Below are 20,000 nucleotides of genomic sequence, written 5' to 3'. Positions count from 1 at the left end.
ATGAGATAAATATATATTTCTCAAAAAACTCGATCGTCGCCTCGTGTCACGCACCGCTATAACTCAGAAATTCAAAATGCTCTGGTTTCCAAACGAAGCACGCTATTGAACTTTAAAATTGCAAATGGATACAAATTTACCGCTTCTTATGCCTGATGAGGATAAAAACTTTCGTGGCTCTTTAGTTTTGGATTTTCGAAAGTGATGACGTCACGTGAAAACGATCTATACGATAGTAGAAAACCGCTCCGGAAATCACCGTAGTTTGTATAATGGTATTTTGCCAAATACGTGAACTTGATTGAAACTGTATACAGATCACCCGCCTTTATTTGAGCATATAAAAGAAAGCATTATATTCAATAAAAATCAGTTGTTACTCCCACTTGTGTGCGATGCGTATGTCCTTATTGTGAACATGACGACTTCAGTAAACCTAACAGATTTCCGTGAACTGAAAGCAACCATTACGTCATACTACAATTACAGTTACTGCATCAAGTACACAAACGAAATGAATCGCTCAAACAAGAGTGAAATTCACATCAGTTGCGTGCAAAATTAAGTCAGTACTAAGATATCTTACCAGAGAAGTGTGTCTTCGTAGATGAGATCACTTTGTGGGAGGCTGACAAGTAAACCTTTTCTCGCGGACAAATCACACTTGCAATTAAAGAAGCGAAGGAAAATGAAAATGAAACTTTGAACTCCATAATTAACATAATTAACTGAAAAGCATGCCCATTGGTCGCTTTGTTAGTGACCCACATCCCTTTCACGTGTGTTTAAGATGTAATTAGAGTAGAGTTTAGAGAATATTCTGGAAACATTTCGAAAATACAGAGGAAATTGATTGTGCAAATACACAGAAAAAAAAAACGACAGCTGTAACCTGATTAAACAAACTTCATCCCCAGTGCCGATTTCCTCCTGAAAATTTATTGGAACTCACAGGTAATTGTAGACGTCAGAATTTCAACACTTTCTGTTGCTAAGTTACATGTTTCAAAGACACTCTGTTTTTCGTTCTTCGAATTTTTGGTGTATGGACCATAGTAGTAGTATAGGAGTTGGCGGTCCGGGACCATTTTCCTTTTAAATTAATGTTCTCAAAACAGACCAACTCCTATACTACTTACCATGTTTGATAGTTCAATTTTATCATCATTTTAGGGAAATAATTATATGGAAACTATATTATTTTATAATTTTTGGAAAACTATTTGGTTTTATAATTTTTATGGCGTCAATGTTATGATTCTCGTATTATTGTAAAAGTATCACAGCTAACCACATTGCGTTTTCAAGCGGTTTAAAAGCGGTTTGCGGTTAGCAAGCGATGGAGTGTGCTTTTGTTTACGGATCCATGATGTTAATAGAGAGTAATACAGAGCTATACAATGCTATACACAGCTATACACAACTATACAAGGCTATACACAGCGATAGAGAGCTATACACAGCTATACAACTATACAAATCTGTACTGGGCTATACAGAGCTATATAGAGCTATACAGGGCTATACACAGCTATACTGGGTTATACTGGGCTATACACAGCTACACAGGCCTATACAGAGCTATACACAGCTACAGCTGTACACAGAACTATACACAGCTATGCAAAGCCGTACACTGCTATACAGGGCTATAAATAGCTATACAGAGCGATGCAGAGCTATACAGAGCTATGCAGGGCTATACACAGCAATACAGAGCTAAACACAGCTATACAGGGCTTTGCAGAGCTATACAGGGCTATACAGGGCTATACACAGCTATACAGAGATGTACACAGCTATACATAGCTAGACACAGCAATACAGAGCTATACACAGCTATTGAGAGCTATACACAGCTACATGTATACAGGGCTATATCCAGCTATACTGGGGTATACATAGCTATACAGAACTATACACCGCTATACTGATTTATACACAGCCATACAGAGCTATACAGGGCTATACAGAGCTAGACACAGCTGTACAGAGCTACGATACACAGCTATAAAGGGCTATACACAGCGCTACAGGACTATACACAGCTATACAATAATAATATAATTCATATTACTTTAGGTCAAATGATCAAATCAAACACAAGGTATTTTCCATTTGTTTTTTTGTTTAGTTTTACACTTTTCTTACAACCGTTATGCATATCATTACTGCCGCTAATTTTCCCTTATTCTGCTAAAATTCTGCTCGAAAATGCTTTTTTCTGCCAGCAGAAAGCTCAGCTCAAAAATCGCTTATTCTTCTCGAAATTCTCCTGGCAGAATTTATCCAAGCCTACTGCCCAGTGGTTAGAGAGCTTGCCTTGAGATTTGGAAATCCCGTGTTCAAGACCGGTTCCGACCACTCGTTGAATTTGATCCTGGTAGTCTATGGTTTAAATTATCGCCTTATAGCCTACTTGTTTGCCTCCGGCCAATAGCCCTTATCGTAGTTATCAGCGGTTTTGCCACATGAACGAGGCTAAGGGGTCATTTTGTATTGAATTGACCCATAAGCCTCTTTTGCATGTAGTTTTAAACAAAACAAAAAGTGCCTGCAGGGTCAACTCCAATAAGGACCATTGGTATTCTCTTACAGTTGTTATTGTTCTGTTCTGTCGTTTCATTGATTATTTCATTGCCCCCGAAAAGCCCCTATCAGGAATGGTCAATGAGATTTGTTATACCTCCCAACTCAAATACGTTTTCTAATTGGAGGAGAACCGTCTGAACGTGTCACGTATCATGGGCCGAAAAGCCATTTGTGAACCTGCCAACCGCTTGTTCAGGAAAGCCGATCTTTAAACATGTTTTCAAGGTAACAAAAAGCAAACTGACTCTGAAAATTGACTTCTCAAATCCTCTCCGTTCTTGAGATACAGAGGGAATTATGACACCTGAAAATGGCCCGTAAAGTTCCGGGACTTTCCAGAAACCGGTCCCTTTCATAAGTGAGGTCTGTTGACTTGTTGTCAATTCTATTTTGCGACTGACATCGAAAACATTACTGACCTGACAAGGTAATCCACTGGAAAATGTACTTGTCTTTCCAGCTGTTAGGATTTTTATTCAGGAAAACCAGAGTGTAAGGAAATCTTAAACTGTGACTGAGCAGCGCGATCGTCTTGTTGTTGTTTGCTGAGTACGTTTCCTCGATGAGGTCCCTTAGCTTTGTAAAATACATGTACTCTGATTGTGAAGTCTTCTGTAGAAGTTTTTAAATTGATAATTAGTTTCCTGCTTTCAAACACAGCTCTCAGTTTCCATGGGGCTTTGCTAACCGTGGTTGCTTTCCCACGACGCTTTGCTAACCGTGCCCGAACTGCGTTCCAAAAGAAGACCTTTCGAAAGCATGCATCGACTCTGGGATAACGCACTTTAATTCTAAAGCCGCTTATAAGGCAGACCACAAGCGGCTAAACTGCGGAATACCCGAACACTTATTTGCACACGAATGGCGTGTATTTCTTCAAAGAATGCCGCTTCAAGAACACAATAGTGGCCGGGTATTCTGCAGTTATTTCCAAGTCCTCAATCAAATCAAACGTAAGCGAATCATTTCCTGGGCCCCAAGTTACTAAATCCGTCTCTCCTAACCCTCATTTAGTCCCTTGTTTTGGCTCACAAAGCATGAAATCTCGGGAGAACGCTTGCTTACAAACGTATTCTGCGGGACAAACGGTTTATAGCTTACCAGGCCTGTATCTGAAGTCATATGGTGCTGCTCTGACAGCCACACCTCGCTCGTATCCCCAAGACACCATAATATCTGTCATGGGAGCAAACTAGGCCACCAGATTATCTGTATTCAGATGGTCAATTGTGTCCGTGTTACCAAATCCGGGAACTCTTGTTTCAACGCCTGGGGCGTTCTCGATGGTATTTGTTTCCTCGTTATACACAAGTCTGATTTTTGTTGAAAGAAAACCAATGTCTTAGTTGTAGTCTTCCGCTAGAAAAAATAACTAGACAGAAAAGGAGATAAAGTGGATGTGGCCGAGCCTGTGAATTTTAGCGACGTTATTTTTTAGAAACGACAGTCAGCAATACATGACGTCATCAAAAACCCACCAGGCCTGGGTTGACACAAGAGGCCATCAGTAAAGAGTAAGATTTACCCAAATTGGCCTAGTCCTCATCGCCTTTAGAAAAGTGACTACTTTTAAACCAAGTTTTGCGGGAAAATAAACAATAGACCACATCTGTTCACAGATTTCTTTCAACTTGGTAAAATTTTAGTAAGATCGTTTGGCAATGTATATACACAAAACTAAGTGTCTCACCTTATTTTGGAGTATCCATCCTGCTAACAACCATTTCAAATTATTTTGTTGACGCGTATATACAAGTTTTAGTTTTTATGCAAGAGTTTTTTGTAATTTTTTAACGAGTTTGTCATTTTTCCGGTTTATTTATTCGGATTAAATTTGGAGTTTTGAGCTAACAATTCATGGAGAATTTTTCTTTCAAATCTTCCAATGGTGAGTTCTTGTTATCAATTCGTTTGATATAGCTACATGTACCAAACCAATTTATACCTCATGTTGTCAACCCAGCAGTTTACGGCGAGAGGCAACAAAGAGGTCTTCTTTAGTCATAAAGTAAAGTAATCCGATGTCTTTTTGGTGCAATACCAGTGTGGTACTTCCAGTTTGTTGATCTTTGCCTGCAGTTGACTTCCGCCTGAACCAGGCACTGATAAAACCAATAAAGTTATAATGAATTTAGGTCATAATTACACTTTAGAAAAAAAAGTGCAATCTCCTTCAAGTCTGCGTGATAGGCGTTTGACACGCAAATTCAGAGAGCGCGCGCGAGACGCGCATTAGCCGAAAAGACAACACAAACAAGAGTCATTAGATGTAGTTCACTTCTTATCAGCATTTTGGAGGGACGAAAGTGATAACCTTTGTCTCGTGGTCAGTTTATAAAATAACACGTTCAATGACGTACTTAATGAAAAAAGTTATCCAGTCATAGACCAGAGCCATTCCACTTCAGTTGTTAAGAACCGCGAGAGAAATTGCACTACTCGACCTTAGCTCTCGCGTTTCACAAGTTCTGTATGAACACTTGACCCCTGGAGTGTTTTGTCTTGCAATATTTCGGCAGGACTGTTCACGATTCAAGCAGAGTATTGCTTGTCAATCAAGTCACTCGCATACAGGGCGGTCATCAGGTGGGTCATTGGTATTTATTTCTGAAACCCATTTGTCATTCATTTCACCGGTTGCAGATGGTTTCATTCTGAATGTGCTTTTATTTGTAACAAAGAAAAAATGAGTGTTCAGTTCATTTGTGTTACACCATCACCCGGCACTATTTATAATTACTACCTCATAACTGTCTCGATACACTCTTCTTTTATAAGAACATTTTCAGTTTACAAGAACGCCTTTCACGCCGGAGATTAACCAAAGTTTTAAGAAAATACTAATGTGCTAGTCAAATCGAAGCTTCAACATCTTCCCCTCCCCACCTTCCCCTTTTGGGCATACTCTGGGCATTTGACGCCTTTTCCTACCCGGGGGGAGGGAATTTGATCATCTTAGTCTTCCCGCTGGAGAAGCATTTGATCACCGCTCCCAGGGGGTGGGGAATTCGATGGGGCCATTTGATCACCTGAAATAGACCTATGATGAGGCATTTGAACAGCTTTTGGCCCGGGAAGGGGGGATTTCAACAAAAATTTTCCAAAAATTCAAATGCCCGGGGGGTTGCCCGAGGGGGATGTTGAAGCTTCGATTTGACTGGTACATAACAACATACCTAAGCTGAGAGTGAGTTAAGAATGTCTTTAAATTATTTTGCTCATTTGTTTTTTTGTTTTTGTGAGTAGTATAAATAACGGTAAAAGAAATGTAAACTGCGGTAGTCTACACAGGAAAATTCACTCGAATACTTAGCGAAGTCTTTTAACATTAACAATGTGGTGTTCTGATTGCATGCTACACCGAAGAACAACTTCGTTTAGTTATAGTCGAACTTAGTATGCCACACAACTTCAGTTTAAGAAAATGTTAACAACAACAATAACAACAAAGAAGAACAAGAAAGTTCAGGCTCAGCCCTAAAATAAGTCGTTCGTGTGGCTCATTGGGGCCTACAGTACTCAGCAACTCAGGGGGGTGGCTTCCGTCGTTCTTGTTTACAGCACGTTGCATTTGCTATCGAAAGCAAGCTCTATTGCAATTGAAGAAATTACGTGACATCGGCTATTCATAAAGAAGGTGGGTGTACATGTGTTCAAGGTTAGAAGCTGTAATTCTCGTGATCTTTTGAATTCATAATAGAGAATACTCAATCCACTTTGTTCTTAAAATGTGTTACCAGGAGCCCATGACTAGGAACATCCCCATGCATTACATTACATACTTAATTGACTGCTCCCCATAGGGGCTTTTCAGGGCCAATGAAACAATCAACGAAACACAACAACAACAATTAAGAATCCCAACTGGCCGGAGGCAAACCAGTTGGCTATTTACAAGTGCAGCTGGGAAGTTGAACCAGGGACTACCAGGAACAAATTCAGCGAATGGTCAGAACGGTTCTTGAACCCGGGATCTCCGGATCTCAAGGCAAGCGCCCTAACCACTGGGCCACACTGCCTCCTTGCGTGTATCTTTCTATTTTTAGAACTAATCCTTCAGCAGGAAACTCACATTTACAACAATTTACATCAATTTTCACAATTTGCATACATTGCTTTTGCTATTTTTGTCCTTAATTGTTCCACAATAACGTAACTATATTCTGACTGGCCATTCTAAACAGTGTGTGCAGAGCCGAAGAACTCGTGGCGTTCTAAAAATAGAAAGATACGAGCAAAGGTTGACTCATAGGGCTTTTATGGGAGAGGCAAGCTCCTACTCATGGGATCCTGGTTTTACCCCATCAAAAAGAAAAAAGAATTTCAAGCCTCGAGGGAACAGCCAGTAGTGACGTCTCTAATTCGATGTTGCTCTTTACAAGAAGAGATAACAGATCAGTTTTCTATGTCCCAGTGAGTTGCGTATAGCAACATACACCTTATTCCAAAATGGCCCCCATTTTAGTATTCTTTTGTTTCCTTGCAAATTGGCCCTTTTGGCCTCGCTTTCAAACGTAAAATTCTAATGATACTGGTGAAAGAGGAGTTAGTGAGGATGAAATCAATGTTCACCTCCGGCAAATGTCATGCCCAAAATAACTTCATATAGATCGTTTTCACTGTCACGCAATAAAAAAATAAATCGAAAACCATCCAGTGGAAAAAGTCAAGAATTCGTGATGTTGTAGAAGATAAATGAAGAAGACACTTCTCCAAGTTTTAGGCCTGTGTGTTTCCCCAAACTTCAGATATTCGTCGAAATGTTTCGCAGAAATTTACAGAGCCCAGTATGAAAACGCCATGTTGGTGCACATCTGTGGTGCACCAATATGGCGGCCGGAAAATGTGTCAACATCTGTTACTTACTTTGGCTATCTAGGAGAGTGATCATCTGTCCTGAACAGACAGCTTTTTACCTAAGCACTTTTACTAATGCTTTAAATTCTAAAAAGACTCAAAACCATGAGATAAATATATATTTCTCAATAAACTCGATCGTCGCCTCGTGTCACGCACCGCTATAACTCAGAAATTCAAAATGCTCTGGTTTCCAAACGAAGCACGCTATTGAGCTTTAAAATTGCAAATGAATACAAATTTACCACCTCTTATGCCTGATGAGGATAAAAACTTTCGTGGCTCTTTAGTTTTGGATTTTAGAAAATGATGACGTCACGTAAAAACAATCTATACGGAAGCGTCATCTAACTTTCAAGATGTTTTGAATTTTCGAGAGACAGAGGGCAGTATAAAAACCGCTGACAGTGATTGGTTTAAAGGCCCACGATCACCCTACAGGCATTGCGTGCCGTGGAGAAATAATCCAGCCAAAGCTGAAATTCATCCAGTCAGATAGGAACTGAACGACGTCATTGTTTTTCGCATTACATGCAGTCGGTTTTGTTCAGTTGCAATGAACTGCGTTTGTAAGGTTGAAAAAATAACTGTGAAAAGGTTGCTTTATAAGGAAATTCAAGGTAATCAAGTTTAGTACATGTTTAAAGCGTGTTGTATCATAATGTGACCCTGCCTCATTACACGACCACCCCGTGTTTATACGACCAACTTTCCATGACCCAAAGCTGATCTTATTAAGGGGGTTTCACTTATTAATTGTTTGCATGTAATCGACTACGACTTCTGCCTATATAATTGTCCCTCATAATGTCAATCTTCGTACCAATAATTCGGTTCCTTAAAAGATTAAAAAGCCCAGCTATTCCCTACATTAGGCATAGCGCAATGCGAATTCTATCAACACTTTAATCTTTTCCAAAATTCGCTATTTATTTATTTATTTATTTTATTTTTTTGATATGGAACTATGAACGTTTATTTGGATTTTCTAGTTGTTACAGTTAACTTGAAATAAACGGACCTCTCTAATAAACGCCTCATATCTATTCAACGCCCCCCTTACAACACAAACATAGTCATTTAACAAACGCCCCGGGCGTTTATTAGGTCATTTAAAGTATTCTCTTAGCGAGGAAAATTCCCATTGAGTGGAAACGTTATGTTAAGTCTGCTTTCCTTTCTATTCAAGCTGTTTACCCGCGAAGATCCGCAAATGACATACGAAATGAATCGCATAGGCCATTCCGGAATTGCGCAGGGAACTGGTGCAAGTTTCAAATAAATTGCCACCATCACATGAAAGATAACGTTGAGAACCCAGCCCATAATGCAATACGTTTCGGGGGTCACTTTGCATAAAAACAATACAAGTTATTTACTCTTGGGACTGTATCATGCTTCAATGAACTAGATATCCATTGTTTTAATGCAAAGAACCCTCCAAAATGAACTCTATAAGGCCTTGCTGTCATCAATAATCTGAATATTGCAACTCCTTTTGTTCTAAAAATGTGAAAGCTTTTTGAGTTACTGTTTCCACGAGATTCGTGTTTTTAACACTGAGTACATTGTCAGAATTGACATCGTCAAACGTGAACACCATTAACTCCGAGGAAGAGGTTAAGGCCACCGGCGATTCTTGAATACTTTTGCTAGTAGATATTTGACAAGTTGAGAAAGGAGTAAAACCCAACGCTGGGATTAAGAATTTAATTCCATTTTTTTGATCGAAATGCTCGTGACTTAAGGAGGGTAAAAAGTGTTACAGTGCGACGCGCCTTACCGTGACCCCCAAACAAAGTTTTTTGCAAATTATCCGCCAATCAGGGTGTGCGAATTTGATTGACAGTCACGCCTCCCTGCAAAGTTCGCACGGTTGTAAGTTGAACACCGTTGCATGGGTTGTTGAGTTGACGTATGATACACGTAGTTGTCAAATGTGAAAGTTTGTGGGGTGGCCACGATAAGGCGCGTTGCACTGTAAATATGACCACGGACTGCTGCTGTTTGTCGGGGCCTGGGATTGTGTGCTGGGGTCTCCTACCCCTGGTTGCGTTCCAACTACAGTTGCAAAAAACTGTGATTATCTTTCCAACTTTCATTTCACTGAAGAATTGTTATGCAAAAAAAAAAGGCTTGGACAGCAGCCTAGAATGAGAGATTTGGCTGATTTTCAAAAAAGTTCAAAATACAGATTTTTTAAGATTTCGCAAAAAAGAAAATTTATAAATGAACGATTTCGAAGGCAAACTTTTAGAAGCTAGAAAAGCAGAAAATACAAGTCGGGAGATCTCCTAACTGGTATGCATTGAATTTCCACAGAGTGCAGAATTTTTTTAAAAAACCGCTTCATGTGGGAGAACGCCTACATTTACAACTAGTACGTAGTAATCAAAGATTATGAGAGTGCGTTCGACGCCGTCACTTTAATATATAATTTTACTAGCTGACTTTCAGCCTCTGTCTATTGCTAGAATCCACGTTTTTCATCGATATATATCATAGTGTCAAAGTCCATGCCAGGTTAGCATGGCCCCTGTACAAACTACGATTTGTTGACACGTTGCGTGACAGCGCCAGTTCCATAGACTCGGAAGTTTAATAGATCTAAAATATTTACATTTATAGCCTTCAAATTTCGTATTAACCGGTAATGTTTAAGCGTAAAAGCTAATTTGTAAACGGAAGCACAAATAAGAGCAAACATTTGCAATTGCATGCTCGTTTATCGTAAACAAACTCCGTGCAACTGATTGGAGTATTTCCCCTGATGAATAAAGTACTTTCATAATTTGCCGTTCCATGGTTTAGGCTCGCTCTTATGGATCTTGCCCTCAGATTACTTTTCCACCAATTCCAAACAATATTTGACCGGATAAAGACTAAGCTACATGTATCTGTCGGCCTGGAACTAATCAACAAATGCAATCAAAATACGGTTAACATCCCAAAGCCACGGCGATTCAAAGTCCTGTTCGTTAACATATAAATTAAACAACGGACAATTCCCTCAGATTTCGATAAATGCTACCGTCGAGGCATTTAAGGACGGTGCCTACTCTTGTTATTGCGCATACGTTCTGCGCATCTTGAGATACTCGGATTGCCTATCGGCGTTGTTTATTAATACAGGGATATTGTTGCGCGGTTCAAAACTATGCGGAGAAAGCAGAACTTAGCAAGTGCTCTTGGTATCCAAAAAGAAAATTGGGAGTAACCACGCATTTTTTCAGAGATAATTAAGCTTGAATCTGGAAAAGAACGCCATACATAGCTTTATATTTTAAAGCTTTTTACAAATATTGTTGATTAATTATCTTCGAAAAATGCGTGTTTACCCCCACTTTTCTTTTTGGATTTCAGTAACACTTGTTAAGATCTGCTTTTCCCGCATAGTCAGTAAGCCGCTCAAAAATACATTTGAATTAGTAGGCACCGTCCTTAAATTTACCGAAATCCACCGATGAGAGCACAAAATAGCGGAGCTACGGCGACTGAGGCTCCGCCCCGAGGTCCGACCCCTTTCACTTTTATAAACCATTTTTGGTAGAAAAGATACCCCTTTCGTAGACCTTCCATTGACAAATGGTACCCCTTTCGTATACCTTCCATTGAAATATAATGAAATTCCTAAATCCTTTCATATACTTCGACTCGTGAAATCTCTACCCTTTTATATACCTGAAGCGTGAAAAAGGTACCCTTTTCGGGCGGAGCCTCCCCGTATAGGCCATTAAGGAGAGTACCCCCCCCCCCCCCGGGGGGGCCTGCTCACATGTTCGCCGCATGTCTGATCACATGTCTTAGTACCAGTTTTCCGACCGAGATATAAGTTGAAAGTCATGCCACGAAACAACGCTTTAAAATGCGGCACGAGTTTGAGGAATTTTATCTGGCCAGGCCATCGGATCGTCTAACTTACCACATTGTAATGTATGCAAAATGAATTAGAATGCATAATCGACTATTAATAATAATACATAGTTCTTGAATGACGCATTCCCACAGATCAATGCGCCTTACAACCATTTTATCCTAAATAAATACCCTATCTAATCAATGATAAAAAAGGACTCTCTAAAAAGATACGTTTTAAGTTTAGTTTTAAAACAGTTAACTGTCTTCGCTTTTTTAATGTTCTTAGCCAAAGAGTTCCATAGTTTTGGTGCTGGGAACGAAAAAGATCTGCCACCATAAAAGTCAGTTCTAATCTTTTTAGGATAAAGTAGTAAGTGTGACCAGAGGCACCCAACGAGAATGTAGTTCAAAACCACTTAGACATAGCATCGTTAAACGTATTTTAGTATTTAAACGGTAGATATAGGCATATTTTTATCCCCTAGTGATCCGAAAATTATAGGGATCAAAACTTACCTTTTCGAACATTTCAGCCAGAAAAAAAGGCTCCCGAAAATTCTAGGTGACCTTTTTAGGATAAAAATCCGTTAAAAATGGTCAATTACACCATTTTTTAGAAGTTCGAAAAGCCTAGGACAGGCAGGCAAGCAAGAAATTTTACAACAAATGTTCCGAAAATTCTAGATCTCAAATCGTCTTCCGAACAGATATTTTCCGAAAATTGACGTTGGGTGCCCCTGTGTGACGATGATCTTAAGGCCTGGCCAAACGCTCGCGACAGTTCAACGCAACATCTTGCAACATTGTTGTGCACAACATGTTGGGTACGTTTGGCCACCCTGTTGCGATATGTTGCGTGCGTTTGGCCAGTCCATTCAACACATGTCGCAACATCATGCAACAATAAGATGTTGCTTTGAAATGTTGCGAGCGTTTGGCCAGGCCTTTAAAACTCAAGACGGGTGGTACTCGTCAATTAAAGGCATCAAATAGTTTGCTGACTGTCCATGCAGGGTCTTATAAGTTATGAGGGTCTTGAATTGAATTCTCCTCTCAACTGAGAGCCAATGAAAAGTCTTGAACAAAGGTGTTACATGATCTGATCGTTTCACTATTGGTGTTTCAAATCGTTTTCTCTGAATATCAAAGCTTGCTGCCGTCATTGGAGGTTAACCGGAGGTGAATTTATCCAGCATAACCCGCGAGATCTCCACTCATCAATGCATTCCTAAATCCGATGAGGAATCTTCTCCAAAGTAAAAAAAAGCCAAATAGGGACTTTCTTCCCTTGGTTATGTTATTTATCTCCTTTCTTTTGGCCTCTTACTCTCATAAGTTACGTCTTTCAACAGCAAAGAAATTCATGACAAACACAGGTTACTGTTAACCAGAATGAAAACAAACTATCAGCCGTGCTTGAATCATCTTTTCCGAACAGTTTCATACGCACACCTAATGCCCGCTGGAAGGAATGCAGAGCAGAGGTAAAATCACCTAACGAATGCTGTGTAACCCCGAGTGAATGGTAACTCTCAGCTGTGCTTGCACGATCTTCTCCGAACAATTTTATTCGCACATCTAATGCCCGTTGAGCAGACTGCATAGCAGAGGTAAAATCGCCTAACGAATGCTGTGTCACCCCGAGTGAATGGTAACTCTCAGCTGTGTTTGCATGATCTTCTCCGAACAATTTTATTCGCACATCTAATGCGCGCTGCTTTGACTGCAGAGCAGATGTAAAATCACCTAACGAATGCTGTGTTATCCCGACTGAATGGTAACTATCAGCTGTGCTTGCATGATCTTCTCCGAACAATTTTATTCGCACATCTAATGCCCGTTGATCAGACTGCAGAGCAGAGGCAAAATCACCTAACGAATACTGTGTCACCCCGAGTGAATGGTAACTCTCAGCTGTGCTTTCATGATCTTCTCCGAACAATTTTATTCGCACATCTAATGCGCGCTGCTTTGACTGCAGAGCAGATGTAAAATCACCTAACGAATGCTGTGTTATCCCGAGTGAATGGTAACTATCAGCTGTGCTTGCATGATCTTCTCCGAACAATTTTATTCGCACATCTAATGCCCGTTGATCAGACTGCAGAGCAGAGGCAAAATCACCTAACGAATACTGTGTCACCCCGAGTGAATGGTAACTCTCAGCTGTGCTTTCATGATCTTCTCCGAACAATTTTATTCGCACATCTAATGCTCGTTGAGCAGACTGCATAGCAGAGGTAAAATCGCCTAACGAATGCTGTGTCACCGCGAGTGAATGGTAACTCCCAGCTGTGCTTGCATGATCTTCTCCGAGCAACTTTATTCGCACATCTAATGCCCGTTGAGCAGACTGCATAGCAGAGGTAAAATCGCCTAACGAATGCTGTGTTATCCCGAGTGAATGGTAACTATCAGCTGTGCTTGCATGATCTTCTCCGAACAATTTTATTCGCACATCTAATGCCCGCTGCTTTGACTGCAGAGCAGAGGTAAGATCACCTGACGAATGCTGTGTCACCCCGAGTTCATGGTAACTATGAGCTGTTCTTGCATGGTCTTCTCCGAACAATTTTATTCGCACATCTAATGCCCGCTGCTTTGACTGCAGGGCAGAGGTAAAATCACCTAACAAATGCTGTGTCACCCCGAGTGATTGGTAGCTATGGGCTAAGAATGCATTTGGTTTTTGTTTATTTGTTCTCAATAGGATATCAAGAGCGCATGTCTTGAAATAAAGAGCCTCTGAGTAGTTCTTCTTGTGGTGGTGCAATTTACCGAAGTCTTGGTAGATCTTTGCAAGAGGGTGAATGCTTTCTTGAGAACGACGGGTCACGGTTAAATCAACTTTCTCCTCTGGGCCTGAAGAGCTATGTTTGAATTGCTCGAGTGTTGCTTGGTGACGAGCGACTGATTCTTCGAAACCTGATCGAACAATTCCCTCTTCTGTGAATATTGACTCCAGAAGTACCATAACATTACCGCAAAAATGAAACAAATAAAAAGGGGTTTTGGAATTTATCTGGAGATCATTTAACATTCGAAGGGCAGGGTTAATTACAAATTGCCGGGTGTCAGTGTCAAAGAAGTTCTTTGCTGCTTTCCTGATGTGAAATATAACTAGGAATTGCAATGGCCAATAATTTTCCGGGTCAAAAGTATTTGTTTGAAGTTCTTTGCCATTTTTTGGTTTTTTTCCTTTGCGTCCCAAAGGTGGAATAACAATCAGTTGCTCGTCTGCAGCGGAATTGCATTCGTTGTGTGCTTTGTCATAGTAGTAAGTCGAGGTAGATGGGTCGTTTAAGAACTGATAGTAGACCGCCATGACTTGGTTAACGACGAGCCTTAGAATTTTCTGCTCTCCACTTTCACGCATTAAAGAAACAGCCTCTTGCAGGCACTTTATCCCGCTCTCAACCTCGCCGTTAACAAGCTGACAGATGCCAAAGTAACACAAATATTTACTCCTTTCATCGTCAGAAACTAAACAAGATTTTGACTGGATCTCATATGCCTTCTTGAGAAGTTGCATTGAACTTCCTCCTGCTCCCCAGGTAATTTCACTAAATGCTTTAGAAGCTAGTAAACGACTCTGGTAATGCGTATTTCCTAGAGCACTGGCTGCCTTTAAGGCCGAATCGTAGATAGTGTCAAAATTGTAAGATTCCATAGAACACCAAAACAACGTGTCCAGAAACATTTCTGCTTTAATCAAAACTTTAAAAACATTCTCGGCTATCCTGGGATCTGTGCAACCGTCTACTAGACTTTCCACAAAAATCTGTTTTTCCTCATAGAATGCAATGAATGCGTCCATGGAATGACCATTTAGAAACTCATCATTCAATTTGTCGAAACGAGAAATGTAATGCTCATGGAAACGGCACTTTGCATTTGCTACTATTTCTTCCATTCGCTGATCTCCTGTTTCTTTAGCAAATGACTGAAGAAGCTTATGCATTATGAATGTTCCAGGCTGGGAGTTTGAATCGAGAAAGGATTTCCTTTGGAGTAACTTCAACATTGTGATGGCCTTGCACTTTGTAACATTCAATACAGCTGCTGCGAGAGTCGTGGTGAAACATCCCGGAAGAACAGACAAAGACACAAATGCTTCTTTTTGTTCGGGAGAAAGTCTGTGGAAGGACTTTTCATATAAGAACTGCAATCTTTGATTAGCTGGATAATCTGTATTGTCTAAGATGTCGACGATACTTTCTGTTATGGACTCAGTGAGCTCAATCATACACTGGCTTGGTTGAACATCATCTTCAGAAACTAGAGAGCACATTAACCTCATTGCAAGAGGCACACAACCACATATTTGGGCAATTTGTGCGCAGTCATCGGGAGTCGCATTTGGCACCAATTCATGAACTAACGTACGAGATGAGGTGTCATCCAGTGACCTTATTCTTATTGATTTGTGCCCTTGGAAATTCAAATTGATAAATTCAAATGATTCTCGTGTCGTCACCACCAGAGTTATCTTCTTATTTCGCGTGAGAATTTCTTCAAATAGTTGCAGGACGTCTTCTTTTACATTTGGAGAGCCACTCTCTAGCAGATCATCTACATTATCAAGAATAAATACGCGGAAATCTGAAATGCTGCCGAGGGTCTCAATTAGCTCATCTTCAAAGGACAGAGGCTGTAATTCTGATCTCTGACTCGGGATGGCTTGCCTTACGAGGCTGAAAAGCTTTGATGTCAGATGTGCCTTTGTCTGAAGTCCTCGTAATGAAAGGAAACAAACAGGAAAGCTTCGAGACTGCAGTTGGTGCCCCACCGCTATAGCAACCGATGTCTTTCCGAATCCGGGTGAGCCCCAGATCGTCACGATTCGGGTATGTTCGGAACTCACTAAATCCACGATCTCTTGGCATTCACTCTGTCGGCCAGTGAAGTTTGGAATCATTGAAGGAAGAACAGATCCTGGGACTGTTGACTTGATGTCTTTGTAATGCAAAAGTAAAACACAAAGTAGACGTTGCTTACTTTTTTTAATATCCTTTTTCTGGTTGAGAGAGAAGATATCAAGAAGTAAAAACAAATATCATCTTCAACTTTGTGCACATAACCCAAAATGTTATACAGCAGGCATATTTCCCGTTTTTCAATGCATTGTAGAAGTAGAAAACTTCAGTTGCCGTCATTTAAATGAAGACAGATCTTGTGCAATGTTGGCCTCGTTCCTAAGATGACGTCCCTTCAGAAACTCCTCGTCACAACATAAATTATCTAGTTATAATAAACATAATTAGTAGACTACATATGTAATAAAGAAAGAAAAATTCTTTGTGACGTCATCTTAGAAATTAACCTTTGGCTTTGATTAGGTTAGCTGTAACAGCAAATTTAATCTTGAACTACTGTACCGCTCGAAACAAAGAAACTATTTAATTACAACGCTTATAAGAAGAAAGTTTTCTTGAAACGAAGGAAATGATTTAAAACTCCCGACTTAAGAAACTGTATGTTGGCTTCACTTTTCGACCCTATCAATTTCCAAACATGCAGTTTTATAATGTCACAGTTGTGACAATTTCAAAAACTTAAGCCTGCCTTTTGTAGTGGAAATCAGTGCCAACAAAAGCCTCACCGCGTTATCTCTCAACTGCAGAGTAAATCAACCGGAAAAAACCTAGGTGAAACCTCGGCTTTCGTTTTCCGTAAACGAGGTTTTATCTCGGTCAAACTGGAGATCGAATCCGCATTTTGACCTCGGAAGAACCGCCGCAAATGCAGAAATAGTTTCGAGCGGTACTGTAACAGTTTCGGTATGTGACTTGTGTTGTTTGTTTTTCTTTTAAGGCGGCGAAATGCGAGATACAAAAACCCTCAACTTGGCGCGCAACATTGTTTCGCTGCAAGTTTGGGTCGATGTTTCCGTTTTTCACCTTGTATGATCACCTTGTCGCGCAACAAAAACATTTGTTGCGGGTTGAAGAAAGTTCTTGTGAAGAGTAGAGCGCGGGTCTACTCTGAGCAACAAATTTTGGCTTTGTTGCTCGTTTTTCATCAAGCTCATAACTTGTCTCGCAACAAATGTGCTCGTGTACTAGCAAATCAACCAATCAGCGCCCTGCATTTCTTCAACCCGCAACAAATGTTTTTGTTGCGGGTCAAGTTGATCACAAAAGGTTAAAAACACGAAACATCGACCAAAACTTGCAACGAAACAATGTTGCGCGACAAGTTGAGGGTTTTTGAATCTCGTATTTCGCCGCCTTTAACCACGCAAGATACATGGAAGATCTGTCTGTCTTTTTGTCATATTTTAACAGACAAACAGTGTGTTGTTTGTCATGCCTATTGCTATCTGCTGCTGTTTTTAAAAAGAGTCTTGAAAACAGTTGTCCTAGTGTTTTACCTGTTTTTTCTGCTTCTTTATATCGTTCCTCTTCCTTCTTTTTTAGCTCATGGATCTCCTTCCCTAACGCACTTATATCTTCCTGTTGCATCCTCAAGCCCTCCGCGACCTCTTTGTTGGCAGTGAGGCTCTCCACTTCCTTTTTTATGGATGCTAAGGACTCCTCAATCTTTTCCATATCTGTATTTCTGCTCTCTAAACATTTTATGTATGTTTGCTTCTCTTCTCTTACCTGTTGTTCCAACTTACGGACTTCTGTTGTTGGAAAGTCAGATACAGTCAAACTTCCAATAGCATCAATCGATGCAGTTGGAATTCCCAGAGCTTTGAACGCTTCTTTAGCATACTGAATGTTCTGGTCAAATGTTGCTTTGTCCATCTCCAAGCGAGAAGAATGACAAACTGCATTCCTCAAACGCCGAAGCTGATCAATAGCCAGTGCAAAGGTCTCGGCATTATCTCCTTTTGGGCTCAATACAGATCCATGGAAACTTCCATGAGGAACAGCTCGGGGCTTCACATACAAATCATCAAGTGTTTTGGAATGAATTCTGAAGGACTTTGCAAAGATGGTAGCCTGGAATAAGGCGGTGCAATCCCATCCATTGTACGACTGGTGCGTAGGAACTTTAGTTGTTCCTCCTTCTTCAGAGACAAAGAGATTTCTCACAGCAGTGGAGTCATCCCAAAGCTGGTAGCCAGGGCGATGCCCAATGGTGGTGTCCCACATTGTCTTAAAAGTCTGACGTAAAGCCTTTGGGAATTCATTTAAAACCAGAGACAAACATTTGAAATGATTTAACTCCTCATCACGATAAGGGTGCAAGGACATCACGAGTTAGTGATAATAAAGCAATGCCACAATGGCGAAAAGGACCTAAAACAAAAATAAATGAATAAATTTAATAAGCGGATTTCATTTCATTCACCTCTGTCGGGAAAAGAAAGCATGGTTTGCTCATTCTGAAAAGATTGCCTTAAACATGTTCTCAAGAAGAGAACAACGAAATAATTTTCAAAGCTTTGATGACTGAAACGGTTTTTTTTAAAGACACAAAGGGAAAGAGTTCCATTACTCGCTCTGTGACGACGACTTTTGCTTACATAACAAGTTGAGGCCTTATGCGCAACAGAGCGCGAAGAGGCGAGGTGAGGTGAGGTGACAAAACAAGTTTAAAAGTTGCGCAGAAGCCTATACAATACATGAAGATTGATTTTAAGTTAAAGCGGTGCAGAGTCCTTCTCTCGCAGAAACTGCGCCGAAAACGTTGCTATGCGTAAACAATTAAAAGCCCTATCCGATATGCTTTTTCCTTTCGGCGAAAGAAATATCCGGTATGGTGTAGACATACCCAAATTGATTTCATTTTAGTAACCAACAGGTCATTCCTTAATTAAGATATTTTCACCGCTTCTTTGGTTTGGAGAACGTTGAATGAATCTTACGAAGGTTCAATGCAAAGACCCAATAATTCGACAGTCCAGCAAATCCTTTTTCATTCATCAAAATAAGTTGGGGAGAAATCATTGAGCCACTCAAGTGTTTCAGAAGTTAAAAGCTATTGCCTATGAGTTTGCCGACGGGACAGACAGCCCGAGAAAAATGCGAGCAAGCGCGCGTGTATTGCATACCCTCGGGGGATTAGTCCCTCGCTCTCGCGTTGCCCACGTCAGATCGCGACAGCCGGGTCATGTGCAATTAATAGGAGGACTCCAGTTAGTAATCACCGGTATACGAGAGGAAATTAATAGTTTCCACATGTTGGAAGAGACTTCAGTCGGGCTGGCAAATTTCTGTAATTTCCAAGTTGAAGAACTTGTTACGAAATGTTGCCGTGCGGAGTGTTTCGAGTGTTTTTAATCTGCAGCTTGAAAAACAAACAAGGAAGATCTTTAGCATCACGAAATATTGAAGAAAGCTTTTTGGAAAGATAAATTTATCTCCATTAAGGTGAAATCGCCCTTAAACGGCAGTAAATTCATCAACAAGGGCGCAAAATTAGAGTTGACGATTTACTGACGGAATCGAACAAAATCAATTATCATTCGATGTATTTTTCCTTCCTTTTCATTGGCCGAGAGCCCACCACATGACCTGAAAATAACTGCCTCGCTGCAAATAACATTCTGCTCGTGCGTAACTGAAACCAAGCTCTGTGTGAAAATGGCAGTTCGCTTTACTGAGCTTTCATTTAATTCTTGGAAATTGTGAAAAAGAAACTCAGTCATCGAATGATAAAACAATTATTGAACTCGGTTGTCTCTAAATATCGTGATTTTTCAGTGTCTCGCAGATCAATCATTTTCCTCTGCCTTCGGC

The 20,000-nt window shown here is 40.4% G+C and overlaps 2 protein-coding genes across 4 annotated transcripts in view; both read right to left on the bottom strand.

Annotated features, from left to right (window-relative positions):
* The window catches only part of LOC137985602 (uncharacterized), a 19,078-nt gene extending 18,373 nt beyond the window's left edge, over positions 1–705 (bottom strand). For both annotated transcript variants that reach the window (XM_068833232.1, XM_068833233.1), the window contains exon 1: positions 587–705. The gene's annotated coding sequence lies outside the window, so the exon portion shown is untranslated. The remainder of the gene's footprint in view (positions 1–586) is intronic.
* Positions 706–9,743: 9,038 nt separating this feature from the next.
* Positions 9,744–20,000, bottom strand: part of LOC137985605 (uncharacterized) — a 21,183-nt gene continuing 10,926 nt past the window's right edge. For both annotated transcript variants that reach the window (XM_068833235.1, XM_068833236.1), the window contains exons 7-8: positions 17,681–18,557; positions 9,744–16,263 (exon numbers count right to left, since the gene is read on the bottom strand). In XM_068833235.1, coding sequence (XP_068689336.1) covers positions 12,653–16,263; positions 17,681–18,512 — 4,443 coding nt within the window. In that variant the 5' untranslated portion in view covers positions 18,513–18,557 and the 3' untranslated portion in view covers positions 9,744–12,652. The remainder of the gene's footprint in view (positions 16,264–17,680; positions 18,558–20,000) is intronic.

Source organism: Montipora foliosa, chromosome 14 (genome assembly GCF_036669935.1).
Source record: "Montipora foliosa isolate CH-2021 chromosome 14, ASM3666993v2, whole genome shotgun sequence".
NCBI classification, from domain to species: domain Eukaryota; kingdom Metazoa; phylum Cnidaria; class Anthozoa; order Scleractinia; family Acroporidae; genus Montipora; species Montipora foliosa.
Note: the sequence above shows the minus strand (reverse complement) of the source record. Positions and strands in the feature narration are given on the sequence as shown.